This window comes from Anopheles coustani, chromosome X (genome assembly GCF_943734705.1).
Source record: "Anopheles coustani chromosome X, idAnoCousDA_361_x.2, whole genome shotgun sequence".
Classification (NCBI taxonomy): domain Eukaryota; kingdom Metazoa; phylum Arthropoda; class Insecta; order Diptera; family Culicidae; genus Anopheles; species Anopheles coustani.
In genome coordinates, this window is record NC_071290.1 from 12,116,287 (window position 1) to 12,135,190 (window position 18,904).

Consider the following 18,904-nt stretch of genomic DNA (forward strand, 5'->3'; position numbering starts at 1 on the left):
TTGTTTTGTTTTGTATGCTTTTTGTTTTATTCTTATATAATTCATGCTGTTAATCAATTCACACATCAAGTCCCGTTTGTTTGTTTTCATTTTTCTTATGTTTTTCCTTCCTTCCTTTTCTGCGCTCCATTGTTCCGCTTTTTGTTAGTTGTTTTTGTGTGTTTGCATTATTTAGTCTTAAAAGTTTGCGGGGTGGTTTGAAAGAAGAAAAATATTTCCATCTGGTAAAGTCTGCATTTTACGAATGTGTATGTATGTGTGTGTGTGTGTGTGTCTGTGTGTACGTGTGTACGTGTGTTGAAAAGATGATTCTGTGTTTTGTTTGAATGTGTGTTTGTGTGTCTGTCTGGTTGATTGCATAGCGAAAGTGCATCGCCCTCCCCTCCCCTCCCCTGCTATCCTTTCTTTCTCCTCAAACTATCTCTAAAATGCTCCACCAAAATGATCGCTTCCGTTTCCGCCGTGTGCCTTCGCTGCTACTCTAGGCTTCCCTGTTTCCCCCCTACCACCACGGCTGGACGGCTCCCCTGCCGCCCCCCAGCCGGCCCCCATCGGCGGGCTGGTGTAGCGGTGTGGGTGTTTCGGGCCGCCGGGTCTAGTCTCATCCCTTCAGCACGTTTTCACTCTTGAGGAAGTCGTCGGTGAGGTCGAGCCCGTTGCGCGGCCCCGGACTGTGGGCGAATGGATGGCACTCGTCGTTGGCTTGCTGCTGCTGCTGCTGCTGCTGCTGGTGTTGCTGGTGTTCGCGCATGGCCGCGCGCAAATGTTCGCCGGTCGGGTCGAACTGAACGCAGGAAGAGTCGGCACCGGGGCGCGTCGAGTCGTCACCACCGCACCGACCGCCGTGACCGCCGAGCCCGTGCGGGTTGTGGTGCCCGCCGAGCATGCTGCCGAGCGGTAGACCGCCGCCCCCGCCCGCTCCACCGCCGACCGATCCCGCCCCGCCACCGGACCCGCCCATGCTGCCGATGCACGCGTTCGACGAGACGACCGCCTGGGCCTGGGACACGGCGAGCCGGAGGGCCGCCTCGGCCTGGGAGCGCAGGATCGCCTCCGCCTGCTGGATCCGGATCGCCGTCTCGGAGCTGGCCGCCGGGCAGTGGTTCGGCCCGAGCGACGACTCTGCGGACGGCGGAACGGGAAATTTCGCTCGGTTAGCTAGTGAGTATTTCGAGTCGTTAAATGTGAGCATATTACTTTTCTTCTTCAACGGACCGAGGTTCGTGCTGCTGTTACCGTGGTGGTGGTGGTGGTGGTGGTGATGGTGCAGCTCACCCCCGCCCACACCAGCGCTCCCCGACGAGCCGATCACACCGCCGCCACCACCTCCAACGCCACCGCCGACGCCACCGCCGACGCCACCACCGCCGCCACCGCCGCCGGCCGCTTGGGCGAGCGAGTTGTGCTTGAACGACTGGCCGATGCGCATCGCGGTCGCCAGGTTCACCACGGCCGCCTGCACCGCCGACGGCGTCCCGTCCGCCGGCAGCATCAGGTCCGGCTCGAACTTCGGCTCCTGGATCATCATCATGCGCGAAAATTGACTATTGTTGTTCTCCATCGCGTTACCGCCACCGCCGCCACCGCCTCCGCAAATGCCGCTGACGCCACTCGCTCCACTGCCACCGTTCGTGCCACTCCCGAGGATGCCGTTGCCGCCATTGCTTCCGTTACCGCCGACGACGCCACCGAACGACAAGCCGTGCGTGTTGGGCAGACGGTGGCCATCGAATATCGACGCCCCACCACCACCACCCGTGCCACCCGTTCCGCCCGAGCCACCTCCTCCGCCCCCGCCGGACGTTCCGCCGGATCCGCCGCCGCCGCCACCACCGCTGGCGCCGGTACTATCACCATTCTTCTCCGAGCCCATGGTCGAGGAGTTTTCCGAGTAGTTGAGCGGCGAAATGCTGTTGTGCGTCAGCTCCTTCACCGTCACCATCGGATTGGTAAGCCCGGACACCATGCCCACCATACCGCCCACCCCTCCGCCACCGCCGGAAGCACCACCGCCACCGGCACCGCCGGCCGATTCCTTTTCCCGCTGCTCCACCACCGCCTTCGTGAACATGTACTGCGCGGCGAACTGATGCTTCGGGTCCATCTTCATGTGCTCGATGTGCGTGATGAGTCCTACGAATGAACGAGAGCAATGAACCCCGCCCCATTGCGTTGCGGACGCCCGCCTGTGTACGATGGCCACACTTACCCGACTCGTGCGTGAACACGGCCTGGCACACCGAGCACGGCCACATCTGCAGGTTCGAGCGGAAGGATGGGGTGCGCGGGTGCGTCAGCAGATGCTTCCGCAGGCAGCCCTCGTTGACGTAGTGCTTCCCGCACATCGGACACGGATGGTTCGCCACCCGGCGTTTCACTGTGCGAGAGACCACAAAACAAACGTTAGCGATATGCGGTGATAACAAGATATAAAACCATTGAAGAGATGCGAAACACATAACGCAACGTTTGACAAAGTACGCGATGGAATTAGCATCACACCCAACTGAACCCGTGTAACTTGTCATTGCGAACGAGCAAATCCAATCTTTTATTCGCATTGTAGCAATAAAACAAAGCTTCCGGGCAACCAGCTGTCGGAATACAGTCAGAAAATAAAGCATCCGTACACGCGCCATCTTTTACTTTAAACCTGGTTATCTTAGCAAATACAGGACCTACAACAACGATTTGAACGGAATGCTGTAGACTAAACTTTATTCTTTTTAATGAGTACTTAACTTTTCGAAAAAGATACTTGTGGGTCGCTTTGATTCTAAGAAACGCAGAAAAAGGCTCTACATTTATGGCCAAAAAAGGGTTCGTACTTTATGAGCATTTTGCTATTTTTTGTGCCAAAACATTCAACAAGAGATCTAAATAAGATCATTTCTACCAGGTTTTTTTTTCTCAAATTATGTTGGAATTTTATCTCGTCTTTAATAACATTTTCATAGAGGTTTACTAAGATCAAGTTAATGTCCAGTTGATGGAAAATCTAAGCATCTCTCAGCTAATGTTTTCTAAGCTTCAATTCGGCAGACTTTGGGACTATCGTCAACAATTTGGCACTAAAAAGCAGTATTTCCTCTGGTAGCCTCAAAATGTACGGTTTCGTCGCATTTTTCATCCTGATCATATCATTCAAGATCTAGACAATCTATTCGCTATGTTTAAAACCCTTAAGTGTGGGCACTGATAGCGACAAATCATAGGAAGGGCCATAGAAGGCTTGGATCAGAGAAGTTTATGGAAGTTAACAGATAGAAAGCTTCATGACTTCTCGAGCAATCACTCTTTCATATTTATTTAACAACCACGAAAGACATCTTTTTGGTGAGTTGATTTTACATTTGAAAGGTATAAGACAGGTCCAGAGCCTAAGCATTAGACTTGTCGTAGAATTAAGCAATTTCCCAAGCTCAGCTCTCTCCAAAAGATATAAACAAAACGAGTTCTCTGATGGTTGCCCTTATTTAGCAAGTCTTACTGGCCATTTATGTTAAAAGATTATATTTAGTTGACTACAGCACTCCTCTAGAACCTAGATTACTAGAAATAAAGGTTGCTTTGAAACTTTGTGTTATAAGATCTCAAAAAACAGGAGTTCTTCGTCAAGAGGATACTTTTTTGTCATTAATTTGGAACCTTTTTCTGCATTTCTTTTAAAACAAAGAAACCTACAAGTAAATTTCCCGAGATATTAACTACTCATGGCATACAACACAAGTTTATCTGTAATACGCCGTTTAAATGTTTGTCCCATGCCATATATTCACAGAGCTTACCAGGCTTCAAGCCTAAAGCCTGTAGTTAAAGTTGATTACTGTACCGACTATTATCGATCGTTCAAACGTAGGGAGTAGTGTATCTACCTAGACACACCCTCTTTTCTAAGTTGATGATAAATCAGTTTAATACAAGATTGAACGAATATCTGTAAACACAGTTTTAATTTGTTTCTTTCTTTCAAAAAACTATTGTTAACAAATTCACCCGCAATGTGGAAAATATGAAATTGGGAAGAACACTTGCTCTATTATCAGGTTCAGAACCCTTTTTGTACATAATGTTCTTATTATTGACTGATTTAATTTAAACCGCATCAACGGTTGGGTGTATCGCAATAAAAAATTAAATTTTCATACATTTTTAAGATTTGAATAAAAACAAAAGGTTAAGAGATTCAGAATAATCAACACCACTTAAATGTTGAGTTCTAGTTAAACACATGAAAAAACTTACGAAATTTTCGTTTACAAGGCTCAGTTAACTTTTAATAGTTAGCGTTAAGTAAAAGATGCTATCATTAAAAATCAGGTGTGTAGAAAAGCTTAAGTGGTGTTTTTTGTTTCTATTATTGTTCTAAAAGTTAGTCGCGTTAAGCCCATTTGGTTCACATCATTATACAAACTAATGATAATTTTTACTCATTTGTAAACAAGCTTAAAACAGTAGTATGAACATGGAACAGTTCTCATGTAAGTACAGCACATTAAAAAATTAGCCACTGTTCTTATAGGGTTCTTCTTCTTATTAAATATAGTAATTTTCACTCACCAGCAACCTCCTTGTGCGTATACTTGATGTGCTCGTTCAGCGCCTCGACGCCGAGGAAAATCTTGCTGCAGACATTGCAGGTGACGCTGTTGGAGTTGCTGATAAGGGCGGCGTGTTGTTGCAGTACGCCCAAATGAAGCTGCAACTCCTGTTTGATCGTTCGGAGGAAAGCAATTTGATGTTGTAAGGGGAGGAGAGATAGAGGGCGATTGAGAAAAATATGTAATAAGAACCAGGACTTAGGTCCTATGATGTGATTACGAATTACGTTAGAGGAAGGCTCATGATGGAAAGGGACACTTGCCATTCCTAGTGGATGTGGCGAACGTATGTGGCGAAGGTACGTACCTTGGAGGTGTGCGTCCGTAAGCTGGACTCGGTCGCAAAGCCCTTGCCGCAGAGATTGCAGTGGAACGGGCGACTCTTGGCGCGCTCAACCTGGGCATCGTGGTTGCGCAGATGCTGTTGCAAGTTAGAAAGCTGTATGAAAGCGCGACCACAGTCCGGCAGATGGCACTTGTAGGGGCGCTCGCCTGATCGAAGATGGTTGATTGGTTCGTTGGATTAAACGTTGGTTGGGAAATGGCTTCCGATTTCCGAAAGGGGTTCGTGCACACGTGCAGGAAAATTGTTATATGGTCTTATTAGGCACAGAAAACTGCATCAGCTGTTCTACAAGGCCAACGGACGAACTCCAGAAGGATTCAGATGAACTCCAGAAGGAGTCGGACGAACTCCAGAAGGAGTCGGACGAACTCCGGAAGGATTCGGACGAACTCCAGAAGAAGTCGTACGAACTCCAGAAGGCCTACCATCGACAGGAGCTGTTTTCTGTGCTTATGTCAATATGCAAAAAGTCATTTAATAATACGGTCGCGAATCACTATAGAATGCCTTGCGTGATGTACTTGCTGAAAACACTGGTTACAAGTGGTAGTACAATAAATTCTGTGCGTTCTCCGGAGTCCAAGATCCAGGGACCCGGACGTTAGTTTAATGCTAGTTTACCTGGACTGGTTGTGACTGGTTATCACTCAGTACGACATCTTTGTGAGGGTAAACATGCCTGTCTAAAACTGCGATCCAACCCTAGCTTTGTGAGCTCATCGGAGGGTCTCGACTTCCTGAAACGAACCGCCGGCTTGCGTACTACTTACCACCCTTTGGGAGACACTGGACTGGCACTGGTAGGTGCTAAGGTAAGCTACCCCACATATAGGCATATCGTCCAGCAGCTCACGTCTCATCCCAATGTCACTGAAAGTCAGATCAGGATCTCCGAACGATCCTCCAAAATGGGGGAAGGGGAGGACTAGTCCGTACTGGAAGAGAGCGAGTCCGAGCCATACTAACCTAAGGGACCCTTGAGGCGCGCGCTCCCGGGCAGGGCGTGGAGATTGTTGCATTTCTGTTTCGCTTATGCCCAGCGCGATGCTAGAGCGAGGATCGCCACCCCGCGAAACGTTACCGGTATGCAGGCGCGTGTGCTGCTGCACGTGGGAAAGCTGCTTGAACTTCCGATCACAGTAGGAACATTTGTAGGGCTTCTCGCCCGTGTGCACGCGGATGTGCTGCACCAGCTGGTGGTTGGAGGAAAAGCTCTTCAAGCACTGCTGACACTGGTGCGGTTTGTTTTCTGGCGCCGCTAGCTGTGGCAGCAGGTTCTGGACCGACAGGATATCGCCGGTGCAGTTGAGCTCGGCCGCCGCCCCTGGCACCGCGCACAGGTCCCGGACGTGCTGTATCTGCATTCTGACTCTGCGAAGCGAAACCACCGGCACATTCCGGGTTGGGGAGAACGGAAAAGAGCAGACAGAAACGGAGAGGTACCGGGAGCAAGCTCCTGGATAATTAAATGGGTTCTACTCGACACGTTGCTTATAGGACTTATATATATGGCTAAGGGATCATCATCGACGAAGGTTTGAAAAGAAAAACCCGGTAGGCGGACCGCAGGAAAAACCGTTCTTCTGAAGGCTGTTTTCGTTAGTTCCTGTTCGTTCTGGTTTTTGGGGGAAAATATCTTGTCGTCGCTAAGGTCGTGCAATTTGCGCGTGATCAATTCCGAAATCCGAAGTGCGAAGAGGCGCCTAAGGTGGCGGACCGTTGGTGACGCACAGACAACGCAACAACGTCAAGGCGGGGTTTCTTTTTTTGTTTTACCGCACCCAAAGGAAATTCGCGCGTCACAAATGTGTTCCAACCATTTCCACAAGCAATCAAAAACAACCGTTTTGCAAAGCAACTCGAACTACTTCAACTCTATTTCGCGGGAACCTCAAATATCCGGTCCGTCTGGGGGTAAGGGGTGTCGACTTCCGTTAGGCGAAAGTCAGTGCGACGTACGTTTGGGGCGTTTTCTTCGCGTATATACTCCCATTCGCGTTCTTCTTCTTCTTGTTCTTCTTCCTTGTTCTTCTTCTTCTTCTTGGTAGGCAATTGTCTTCAGGAGCTTCAGGAAACGTTTTGCGTAGGGAACCAATCAGGGAGCGTTGTGCGCTTTACTATCCACCAAGGCAACAGTCGACTGGATGCCGAGGAGATGAAACGCAAGATACAGTCCCCTCCCTCCCTCCCCTCCCCGCCGCGTCAAGAAAATATCCTTTTCTTCCCCACCCCTCCAAAAAACGGCAACCAAAAGACGACGACGACGACGGCCGTGATTTGTTTAAAAGGCTAATTGGAAAATGGTTCGTTGTTTAATAGTAAGTGCGTCGACGTGTGCGCTCTAGTGCGCACCCGCTCGCACACCCGGGGGCGAAAGTTTATCACCCCCTCCCGGAAGTGCAGCCCGAAAGGATGTCTCCCTCCCCCATTCCCTCCTACACCCCCTCCCGTCGCCGACCGTCGAAGGCGGGGCGCTAAGAAACTTATCCTATCCGGGAAAGATGCTGCCGCCAGGCGAGCAAAAAAAAAAAGGGGGCGGAAGTGTGCGTGCGCGTTTGTGGCTTCCCAAAATCTGCTCCCGAGTCCTTCGGAAGCAGGTTAGCGTCCCTACTAAAAACCAAAAATAAAAAAATAAACGAACTCCTTCCGGCAAATGGGTAAAATGGCGCCATCTATTTCCGGGGCAACATTCTTGCGCCTCCCGCACCGGAAGCTGCGAAGGCACGCCGACTCCGTGGTGGATGCTGTTCGCGGGCGCGATGTGCGCGTCAAAACCCCACCTACAAACACACATACACGCGCACACACACACGCAACAAACATACACAGGCGCACAGGAAGGCCCGGCGGTTTCGGGAAAACTACCAGCGAAATATAGCTGACACTATTAAACAACTAACGCGACTGTTAAACCCCTTTCGCGGCGGTTGGCACGCGTCGACTCCCGGGGTAGCTGCCGCTTCTTGCGCAAGACGAGTCCGTAAGACGTTCCAAAAAGGGAAGAAAGTGCAGCGAAACGAAGCTCAAGGAAAGGAAAACCCTATGCTGAACATCTTAACAAGCGAGCGAACTCGCACTTTTGGCTTTGTACAGCAAACCAAAGTAAAAAAACTCTTCACACCCAATCTTCACCGCCATCTTGTGAGACTGTCTCAACTGATCGCTGTTGAATTGTTCATTGTTCACTGTGTTCGCGTGCCGCGGGAGTTGAGTCGCAGTCGTTTTCTCTTCTTCTTTGCTCCCGGTTGCAAGAAAATTCGCCCGGTTTTCTTCTTCCGCTTTTGTTTTTGTTTCGCTGCTTCCGTTGAGACTGTCTTTTCTCTAAGATTTTTTGGATTTGCTTGTTGTTGTTGTTGGTTGTTGTTGTTGTTGTTGTTGTTGTTGTTGTTGTTGATGTGGTTGTTGTTTCCTCACCTCGACAGCGTTCGATTGCTTCTTCGGTCGTTTGAATATTTTGCAAAACGGCAATACTAATCAGGACCCGCCCCGGGGCCACTAGTTTCCTCATCAAGTTTGTTCGGAGGGTTTGAAACGCAAAAAACATATCCTGTCGGCTTTGTGTGTCTGGAACGTTGTGAACCAGGGACGTGCTACACTACCTCTGTGAGATTTGAGACTTTAAAATGGATTCAATCGAGAACATGCTTTTTTGTGTGTGTTTTTTTCTGTTTTCTCTTTTCTTTTTTTCTTTTTTTTTTTGGTTTGCTTTGGTTTAGGTTCTGCGTTTGATTTTGGCTTTTTTTTTTACTCTTCCTCTCTTTTTGGCTTTTTTTCTTCTTTTTCTTCTTCTCTCTTATGTTTTTTCTTCTTTATCTTCTTTTTCTTCTTCTGCTCCTTTGATTTTCTTTGCTTTTCGAATCAATCAATTTTGTTTGGTTGCTGCTCTCGTGATTTTTTTTTTTTTTACTTTTGCTTCAGTGCACGGTGCGTTGTGCGGTTTACGGAATAATGTGACTGATCGAGCGCGTGGCTTGCTGTGTCGGCGTGCTCTTGCTATTTGGTCCTAATTGTGTGTGTGTATTTTTTTCTCTTATGTTTACTGCCAATTTTATACTTTTACTACTAACTTTTTATGTATTTTTGGTTCTGTTTTGTTTTCTTAGCATTTGCCGCTGTTTGTGGTTGTGCGTGAGTGCCTTCCACTTCGGTTTTCCACTCCTGGGCGGGATATTGTGGTGCGATAAATTGAAGTGTTATTTTCACGTTTTCTTTTCACCTTGTTTTATCTTTCTTTTACGTGCAGTTGTTAACTATTTCGCTCGATCTAGTGTGGATTCTTTCATGAGACATTTTTTTTTTGCAACCAGAAATGGCGCTTTATGATAAAACTTTCGTTTTGAAGATTTTTCTTCTTTTTGAATTTTAAATGTAATACCGATCGAGCCTCAAAAAAGCACCGTCCCTCCCGGCCGAACGGGTTCGAAGTGGTGGAAGCACTCCGCACACACACGCACGGGCGGCAAACGCACGGACACGAACGCGACGCACATGTAAGCGCACACGCACTGCACACACCCACGCACATGCACACGCACGAACGCACGCACGCACACTCACACACACACACGCACACACGCGGGTCACTAGGGGGTGAAGCCACACTCGACGCAACGGACGCCAGCCAACGGACGTTGTTCTTCCGCACGAAGTTAGCGAAGAAATGAGCCGACGTCTTCGGCATCTGGCCTCCGTTGGCGGCGTTTTCCTTCCCTGGCGGGCGATGGCCGTACACTTGCTTTCCCAGCATCCTTCGCCGCAACCGTCTTCGGGCGGCCGTCGTCGGGTTTCCCGGCCACCCGCGTTCTCCAGCATCCCACGTTTTCCCCTTCGCCCGAACCCGCACCCTGCTGACGGGTGCGCGCGCGTGTGTGTATGTGTGTGAAAAGAAATTCATACATGTGACGAAAGTTGTTTAATAATTGCATCACAACTAACTCCGGCCGGCCCGCAAAGTAACTGCAGCAGAAGGAAAAGCGGTTCAAACGGCACGCGGAAGGATGCAGGTGCGGGAGGAAAACCAAACCACCCTCCCTCTCTCCTCCCCTCGTTGTTTTGTCCTTCCAACCAGAGCACCCCGTTGCGTACGAACCCTTGTTCCCTTCGCCCCGCCGATCGCGTGGATTTAATCACCGGATGTTTTCTGGGCGAGCCAATTTTCCCGACTTTACAATCTACTGGTTTTTAGCCTAAACAGCTCATTTTTTATTGTATTCGGATTTTCGAAACGAACGGAACTTGTTCTCCGTTTTGTTTTAGTAACGGTCCCTTTTTCGGGCTTTGCTACCGACCGAAAATTCCCCCATGTTGAGGGTGAGTCTGAAGCCAACCCCCAGCGGTCATTGACTCGGAACCGAACCCCGATCTCGGCTAGGTGGAAAATGGCTGGACAGTGTCCGTGCCTGCGTGTTGCGATGGAAGCGGCGGTGGCGATAAATATTTCCGTCTGCTTTCGGCCACACTCGACAGCGTTTTCCGTACGATCATCGATTGATCCTTAACCTCCCCGGCAAGAAGCCGGTTTCTACATCTGTCCTAAGTAAATGGTGGGGGAAGGACAGGAAAATTAACAAAATCACCGACTTTTACCTGGACAGAACATCCAGAATCAAATGTGCATCTCGCCAGAGAACAGTTGATTACATTATTGCTATAAGGTAACTTGCATCTTGGTACAAGAAAAAACCTTAAAAATCGTGAACTGCTTACTGTTGATGTTATTTATTCAGCTCGGATAAGCCACATTCCTCCATCATTCCTGGTCATCGTTTAGTGCAAGGTTTTCTTACAATGACTATGAGCTGCCAATTTAAATCCGTTTGTTACTGTAACAGTATTACAACACTTCAATGGTTTAACATTGCGTTGCAAAGCAGCCATGATTTTATTATATTTTGAAGCTTTTCAAACAACAAATTTTTACAATCATCATTTTATCTCAACATTTGTGAATCTCACATAAGAACAAAACGGAATAGGATGTTTATAAGAAAATGGTTTCTTAAACCATATTAGACATGAAAACATTATAAATGCATTTCTTTTAATTAATAATTTAAATATCACCAATTTCCAATCACCCAGTTTGCTCCTATTGGTTGCTTATTTAGCCACAAACAAGTGCTTTAACGATTTTGACTGTTCAAATGTTTTCATAATATCATTAGCAAGTGTTCTTTGGTTTTTTTCGACGAAAATATAAACTTAAAAACCTTAGTTACTATTCTGAGTACGAAAAGTGGCTTCAATGGTGATAATGTTGTCAGCAATTGTCACGGTTACAATACTGGCAGCATTTTGAGTCAAATAATTGATCGAAGCTATCGGATAAGTCATCCCAAAGTGGTGGTTATAGTTCAATAAAATCCTAGCTCTAAGACGAAATCAATAAAATAGCGTTATTTGTTCTAGTATGTAAGTTAAACCTTCCCACTCTGTAATATAAAAGCACCATAATTCATAGTTTCTAAACATGTTGTATTAGTATGTTGGATTCCTTACGAATTGAAAAGGAATGTCTGCAAAATGTTTTGGTCTAGGAGTAACTTCAAAAATAAATTACAGTCGAACCATATTCAGTCTTTTCAACATTTTCTGTATTACCACCACTATTAGTACTCGATACCACAACTATAGGAACCTTTCCACAAAAAAATAATAGAAATAAAAGGTTTTTATCGTGTATTTTTCATGGTGTATGATGAAAGAAGATGTTTTTTCAGAAGAATAATGTTGTTTCGATCATTATTTGTGTAAATATGTAATACATTGTGTTCTTGACGATTATAAATTACATTATATTTTAAGTTAGATGACTAAATGTGCCCCTTTTGGTTCGATTGACTTCAATATTATTGCATTTTGTACACTTTCAAACATTTTTCTAGAACATTTCTCGATTTGCTACAGCCTTTATGAGACTGAAGCAAGCCAAAGCAATGATCAATTATTATTTTCATTAGACACTAAATTTAATGTCCATTCCAAAAAGGACTTCCATACATCTAAGACAGCCACTCTTTCCATCACAAAAAAACGGGTTGGACGATCACATCGACATATACATTGAGATATTTTTAATACGCTTCTTCTGCATTTCCGAAAAGGGTTCCAAGAATTTTCATTTAATCAAATTTTCATTAGACCTCAAATAATATCGATTTACCATAGTTGGCACTAAAATTCTTTGCAAAGTGTTATAAATGATATCTTCACATGAAAATGTGGTTCAATTTGAAAACATTCGATGTAAAATTGACTAGAAATAACGCGATCTTTGAGATGAAATTGAATGTAATCAATTTTCAATTCAAACATTAGTTGAATTGAAATACAGGAGTGGCCTTGCTTCGGTATAGAAAACGAGGTGCATGGTGGAAAACTGCATTTTTGAGCCGGTCTCGGACCAACACCCCCTTAGGCCTGGACCGCCCAGCGGGGTGGTGACTCGTTCCCAATCGGTTCGTTTCCCATATATTACGCTTTTTATTTGTCCTCCGGGGGCTACTGTTTTTTACGGCGTCCGGTCCGGGAGCGATCCGGCGCCTCTCGGTTACTTACGCCGTTTCGCAGAATCCATGGGCGGACGACGCCAGCACGTCGAAGCGCTGCGGCCAAATTTAGCGCACACATTAAATAAAAAATAGCTAAACAACCAACCCCAAAGTGAGGGTGCGTGCACTGACAGCTGTGGTGGAAGAGAAGTGGGTTGAAAAGGGAGACAGGAGGGGGTACTGCATTTTACAACGTTGCCGTTTAGATGCATTCGAACTGCCCGGCGTCGTCGTCGTCGTCGTCGTCGTTGTCTTTATGGGGACGTTTCTACACAACAGTTACGATTTTCCCTGCAGATGGCTGGCACCTATGCCTTGCTTCCATTCTAACCGCAGGAGGGGGGGATGGTTAAAATAGTAGCCAAGACACCTTCTCACCCCCACCCGCCACCTCCTTTTTGCTCATTTATCTCACATGCACGCACACAGACGTGCGTTGCATCGGACTGCATTCGACCAGAGACTTTGGAGTAATATACACCAGAAGGCATATTAATCTATACATAGACCCTGCAGGCATAAACAAGAGCAGAACAAGAGCACAGTTGCTCCCTTCACCTCCCCCCACCCTCCCCACACAGCCACCCACTAGCGACTCGTTCGTTTTCCACCCCCAAAGGCGTACGGTGTAAGTAATTGCGACAAATATTGCATTGCAGGCACAAGTGACGAAAACAAAACGCGTACACAACAAGGCCTAGGAAAATGGATGGAAAACACGCCGAGCGCTTGCGGTCAGCCGCCTGGGTGTTCCCTCAATAAGATCGAGCGTTTTGCGATTCTTTATATACGTGGCTTGAGTTTGCCGAGCGGTTGGAGCAGGACCTCCAACCCGTGAACATTTGCTTCAGACACCCAAGCTGAGGTAAATGTAGAGAAACAATCAAACAAGGTAAAAAAATGCTCCCGTAGAATAAGCTGATTCATTTAAATTATAACATCTTCTAGTGAAAGATCAATTTATTGTATCTTAAAAAATACCGTTTTACTATTGTCTTTGTTTTGGAATTTGTTTTGTATGCAGTGCAGAATATGTTTTTAGTGCAGTCTTGTAAGTGAAGATGATATTTTATTAAAATTCATTTGAAACATCTGAGAGAACATTTCTTTTTGAAATTGTTTTTGATTATTCTTTTTTCAGCGACGATGCTGCTTTATGAGACTTCCAACGGACATAGAACAAGACGTTAAGCCATATTTTAATGATAGAATATACCCTCTATAACTTAAATAAAATTACGTTTTTAATATCCATTGTCCTGTTAGTTAGTACAAATAAAAATATTGAAAATCGTTTCGCAACGTCAGGTACAAAACAAATTTGATTGATTGGAAATTATTCTACAATTATTATAAATTATTTAAAACAGGTATTCTAGCAGACAACAGGTAATGCACCATATAGCAATGTTGTATGGAAACAATCGAACATAAGCCCAAACCCAAACAGTTTGAAACGAAAATAAGGAATGCCAATTGGTACAACTCGTTTTTCAGCCGGGATGAGAGGAAAATTACTAACTTAAAAAGTAATTACAGAGTGTCCAAACAATGATGAATCGCTTTTCCTTCAAACGATGTACAACTAAAATTTTCATTCATTCCTTTGTTTAGGAACACAGGTTATTTTTCGTAGATTTGATGGTGTTTTGCAAAACAGCAGCGTTTGTAAAGTCAGTTTTGGTCATGAATAAAAGAAACCACAGGCGTTCTAGCGGCTCAAGCTGTTATAATTTGAAGCCCATAAAACATACACATCATACATTATGTCCTTTGAAAAAATATAAAATTTCAATAAACATTGAACCAAAAAAGCATTAAAATTTAGATTAAACTACAATTTACCTGAATGTTATTTCATTCAAATGTTTTTTATTTGACTGATTTCATGCGATAGCATCAATAACTATTGAAGAAAATGCATGATATCATTTTTTATGACGAAAACTGACAAATAATTTAATAAAATAACGTTTCACCCGTTTTAAACTGGAAAAGTATTTTTTAGTTTTAGTTTGAAAAAAAAAGTTAAAACAATTTCAAGTGTTATTTCTGTGTTTTGATATGTGCAAAATACTACTTTTTCCAATACATATACATATGTCCATCACTGATAATTTTCCTCAATTGTATAAAATCTTTAAACTGATCACTCAAATACACGTTAGTGCATCATTTTTTTTCATTATAACTCCAACAAAAGCACGAAAAGGCTACGTTTAGTGACGTTTTCTTCATCAGAACATATCATATTTTTTTGTTCAGTTGCATCATTCTCTGATTCTCTTTTTTACCTATCTTTAAATGGACTAGGTAAACGTCTAAAATGTAGATACTTTTACTCTGGTTATGGAAAATGGTAACCCCAGTGAATGGCCCTTAAAGTAGGAAAGTCCGTGGCACGAAGCATTTTCACGCGGACTGTGGTGAGGAAAGGAAATGGAGTCCAGCGGTGCACGCAGCATCTATCTGCGTGCGGATGCAAAAAGGTGCATCATCGCCGATCGATGAAAGAAAACCCCCAAACCGAACCCGACGAGGGTCGAAGGAGAAAAGGGGTTGTTCGTTTGGGTTTCGGCCAATCGTTCTTCGGCACGTTCCGTTCGGGCTGCACTCTGAGCTTCGTGTGGTCAATGGGGGATGGGGGTTGAAAGGAACAGGATGGGCTCCCGAAGTCACCCCCCGCGGACCCTTTTATTGTCCGGGAAAACTGACCAAAGGCTTCGCTGGACCAGATCGCCGAAGTACCTTTGCGCTCCGAATGCAAAGTACATCGTCCTGGCTCGGTGAAACTCGTTCGCAAATGCACTACAGATAGGTGGAAAGGGTTGACGGAAATGGGAGACGGATTTATAGAGGGGTTAAAATGCATATGTCAGCCCCCGAGAACGAATGCCGTTGATTTGTGCAGCCCTCGAACCTCACTGTCAAGGCGAATCGGGAATGCTTTCGGAGCCTCTCGTTTTGGAGCCCTTTTTCAAGTGCGCCTATGCGTTAACGTGTGTGCGCGTGTGCGTGAAGAGCGTTGCTAAGCGAATGCACTCGGCTGCAAGGATGCATCCCCAGGCAGGTTTCGAGTGTTGTTTGCCAAATAACTGACCAGCATCACCAGCAGTAATATGCCACACACCAAGCATAAATGCTAAGCTCACACACCCACACACACACACGTGTCACACGCGTCGCTTTCTCCTACAGGCACGTGTAAGATCGGTAAAGCGTACCGAAAACTACATCTCCGACGATCGCACTCCTCCAGAGTTTCCTTCGTAATCATCTGGTGTTCATTTTGATAATATTTTCTTTTTATTCCCAACGCCTTGCGCGGAAAAATTGCAACCGCACAGTGGGACGACAGGAGCAACATACGCCAAACAATGTAGGGCACAGTGGGGCTCCATCGAGCCACAGTTGGTCTCCATCTTCCTTTCGGCGTGCATAATGTTTTGCTGACTGAATCGAACGCCTTTATTCCGAAAGAAGACGCCAAAGCTAATCGATCGTTATCAAATCAAATCGTCCAATAAATAGCTAATAAACGATCGTTTATTCGATAACGATCGATTAGCTTTGGCAGTCTTCTTTCGGAATAAAAGCTTCAGATTCAATCAATAAAACACTATGCACACCAATAAATAGCTCCAATAAATAGCTAATAAAAGATCGTTTATTTGATAACGATCGATAAGTTCGAGCAGTTTGAGTTTTCCTCAATACTCAAACACAACTTTTTTGGCAACTATTTTCCAACACCTAACAGTTAACAGCTTCCTGTTAACGCTAACGTCGTTGGTAAGTCAAACCGTACGAATGCCATCGAAAACTAAACGATCGTTATTGCTGTAGATTAATCAAACATGTATGAGGCTTTCCAAACTTTCAGAAATCTTTCCAACGCAGGCATGCATGGATCCAACGACCAAAATAAGGGTCTCCCTTAACAATTCTTCATGAATCCTTCATTGAAAGATTCATGCATCTATCTCTGAATTACTGTCTACATCAATATAATGATCACTTCTAGAAAACAACATCCCAGGAATTCGAGAAAATGTTCTACTATAGTTGAGAAGGCTCGTAACCTTCTTTGAACTGCACTGTCAAGACTCTTCTTTTTATTTATGTAGTGAGCGTCTCGGGACAAACGTGCTATGCAGGGTTGATCGAATTTTTGCGTACATTCAACCCCCAAATCGCAGTTTTAACAAGTGTGTTTCAAGATCCAAAAAGTCTTTGAGAAATGATAACATTTGATTCCTTCTTTTATGACGATCAAACCAACCATTCTGGGGAGATCTTCATTACCAAAACTCCTGTACTGATTTTTTGTTTTACATACAAGGACGCGTGACGATTGCTCTCTTAGGTTGAATCTCTGCGTATTATTGACCATTTTAGTGCTGTAAAATTTATCTGAAAATTGTGACATGGTGAAAAACGACTTGTTCAAATTTACTGCAAAAATTCGTCACGAATCCTGTATTTATTTAAAAAATGCAAATGGAGGGGTTGCCCACGAATCATTTAAGCGACTTAGTATTTGTTTCCCTTTATCTACGTGGATAGTTAGCTCTTACGAACAGGGGATCCGAAGCCAAATATGCACGTGTAATTCGATTTGGTTAACCTGTTCGACGAGGTGGTTAGAAATTGAGTACCGGGAAATAATTTATCCAGCATTGCTGAGTAGCTGGTACTGGAAATTATTTGGTTAAAAAAATTGCATCTCTTTTTCAGTGTGTTATTTATCTCATACAATGTACTGTACATAGTTCATCAACGCTTAAGATCACACTAAGCAACACTAAGATGCATAATGCCCCCCGTTACCGTAAACACGGAACGCACTGATGCGGAAAGTGCGTTAAAGAGTGAAAAGGAGGTAGAAAGGCAATCAACATAACAAGAAACAGGCATCGGACTTGCGGTCGAGGAGCAAGCGATCAAAATGGACAAACAACATACAATGTGTGTAACAACTTATTGTGAAAAGGAAAAAAAAAGTGTTGCTGGTACTAACCTATTTGTTGTTGTTTTAACAGCGACCGGGAACACAACGACACAACAATTTAAAAAAAACTGACGCCTGCCGGGTGGTGTGTGTGTGTGTGTGGCCCGAGGTGGTCCGGGGAAGGACGAGCGGGCCCCGCACCGTGGGCCGGGGTTGTATCCGTCACAGGAAGTGACTCCGGCGGTGTTTGGCGTTCCGTTTGTCGTGCGTGTGTTGTGCGATTAATTGTTGTTATCAAATTCCAGGTGTTGTTGTTGTTGTGGTTGCCGTCCGAGGCAGTTGTGTTTGCGGCCGATTGTTTTGCTGCTGCTGCTGCTGCTGCTGCTGGTTGATTACGTTGCGAGGTTGATGGTTGGGACCGTTGACGTTTCGGTTTGAAGGCTGTTCCGATTTCCGACTCCCGGAGTCGCACTCCGGACGGCCATCCGGCCCTTTGGATCTGTGCGTGCGCGTGTTTGTTGTGTGCGTCCACTGGCCGCCTACCGGTGCTGTGTGCCGCGCCGGAAGCTAACCCCGTGCCGACCGCCGTGAAAAACACCGTGTTTGCGTGCACGTGCTAGAATACGGGAGGAAAAATACACACTTCGGTATCACTTGCTTGTCTGTCACTGCCCAGCACCCAGCAGCAATTACTCGTGCCGTCGGCCAGCGACGGCGGGTTGACGGCGATATTTGTTTTTATTTTTTAAAACACCACTACACTGCCGCGGAGACCACCCGCCGCTCCCACCACCCCCACCCCCCGGACAGCGCTTTTTTCGCGGTCCCTAGCTCACTAACTCTCTCTCTCTCTCGTTCTCTCTCCCTCCCGCTTTGCTACACACCGAAGGGGGTGCATCGGACGGGGTGGCTTGCAACAACAAAAAGAAAGAGAGAGAGAGAGGGGAAAAACAACCCTTGCCTAAAACCGAACTCTCCCTCTCTCTCTCCCTCGTTCGGGAAAAAACGAAAGAGCCAAAAAAAAAAGAACAACGGGGGAAACTAAATCCGCCGCACGCGCACTAACGAAACAAAGGTGCCCCCGGTGTGCTCGCGGTTCCACGGCATTGGGAGAAAGTAACGTTTTTTTTTTGGTGGTGGACACACGGGACACAATCCCAAACAACACTCCCTCCCTGTGAGCACTATAAAAACAGAAGATAACAGAAGCAAGCGGAAGAACGAAACTGAAAAGCGTACAAAGCAAACCGGGGAGCAGCGAAAGGGGTTGGAGAGAGCGCGCGAGGGGGAGGGATAGAGTGGCGCTAGTGCAACCATAAACTACGCCAGCTCGCCATTATCCTCGCGTTTTCCCCGCGTTCCTGGTATTGGTGGAGCGCGGTCACAAACGGGGTAAAAATACGTTCGTGAATGGCTTGGCGCGGGGGTGTGGGGCTGCACAGGGATGTCCATTGCG

General features: G+C 45.8%; 1 protein-coding gene across 1 annotated transcript; it reads right to left on the reverse strand.

Annotated features, from left to right (window-relative positions):
- Window positions 1-503: 503 nt before the first annotated feature.
- On the reverse strand, window positions 504-9,763 carry LOC131269719 (uncharacterized). Its single transcript, XM_058272211.1, has 8 exons — window positions 8,547-9,763; window positions 6,029-6,318; window positions 4,909-5,093; window positions 4,561-4,708; window positions 2,210-2,377; window positions 2,023-2,133; window positions 1,395-1,986; window positions 504-1,253 (listed from the first exon to the last, which is right to left on the reverse strand). Exons 1-8 carry the CDS (start codon window positions 8,588-8,590, stop codon window positions 602-604), a joined length of 2,190 nt encoding a protein of 729 aa, XP_058128194.1. The 5' UTR covers window positions 8,591-9,763; the 3' UTR covers window positions 504-601.
- Between the last annotated feature and the right edge of the window lie 9,141 nt (window positions 9,764-18,904).

Coding starts and splice junctions, on each gene's coding strand:
- LOC131269719 (XM_058272211.1), bottom strand. CDS start 8,590: ATGTTCTCGATTGAATCCATTTTAAAGTCTCAAATCTCACAGAG. Junction 2,378..4,560: donor TACGCACAAGGAGGTTGCTG/GTGAGTGAAAAT, acceptor TCTCTCGCACAG/TGAAACGCCGGGTGGCGAAC. Junction 1,254..1,394: donor TCGTTCAAGCACAACTCGCT/CGCCCAAGCGGC, acceptor CCATCACCACCA/CCACCACCACCACCACGGTA.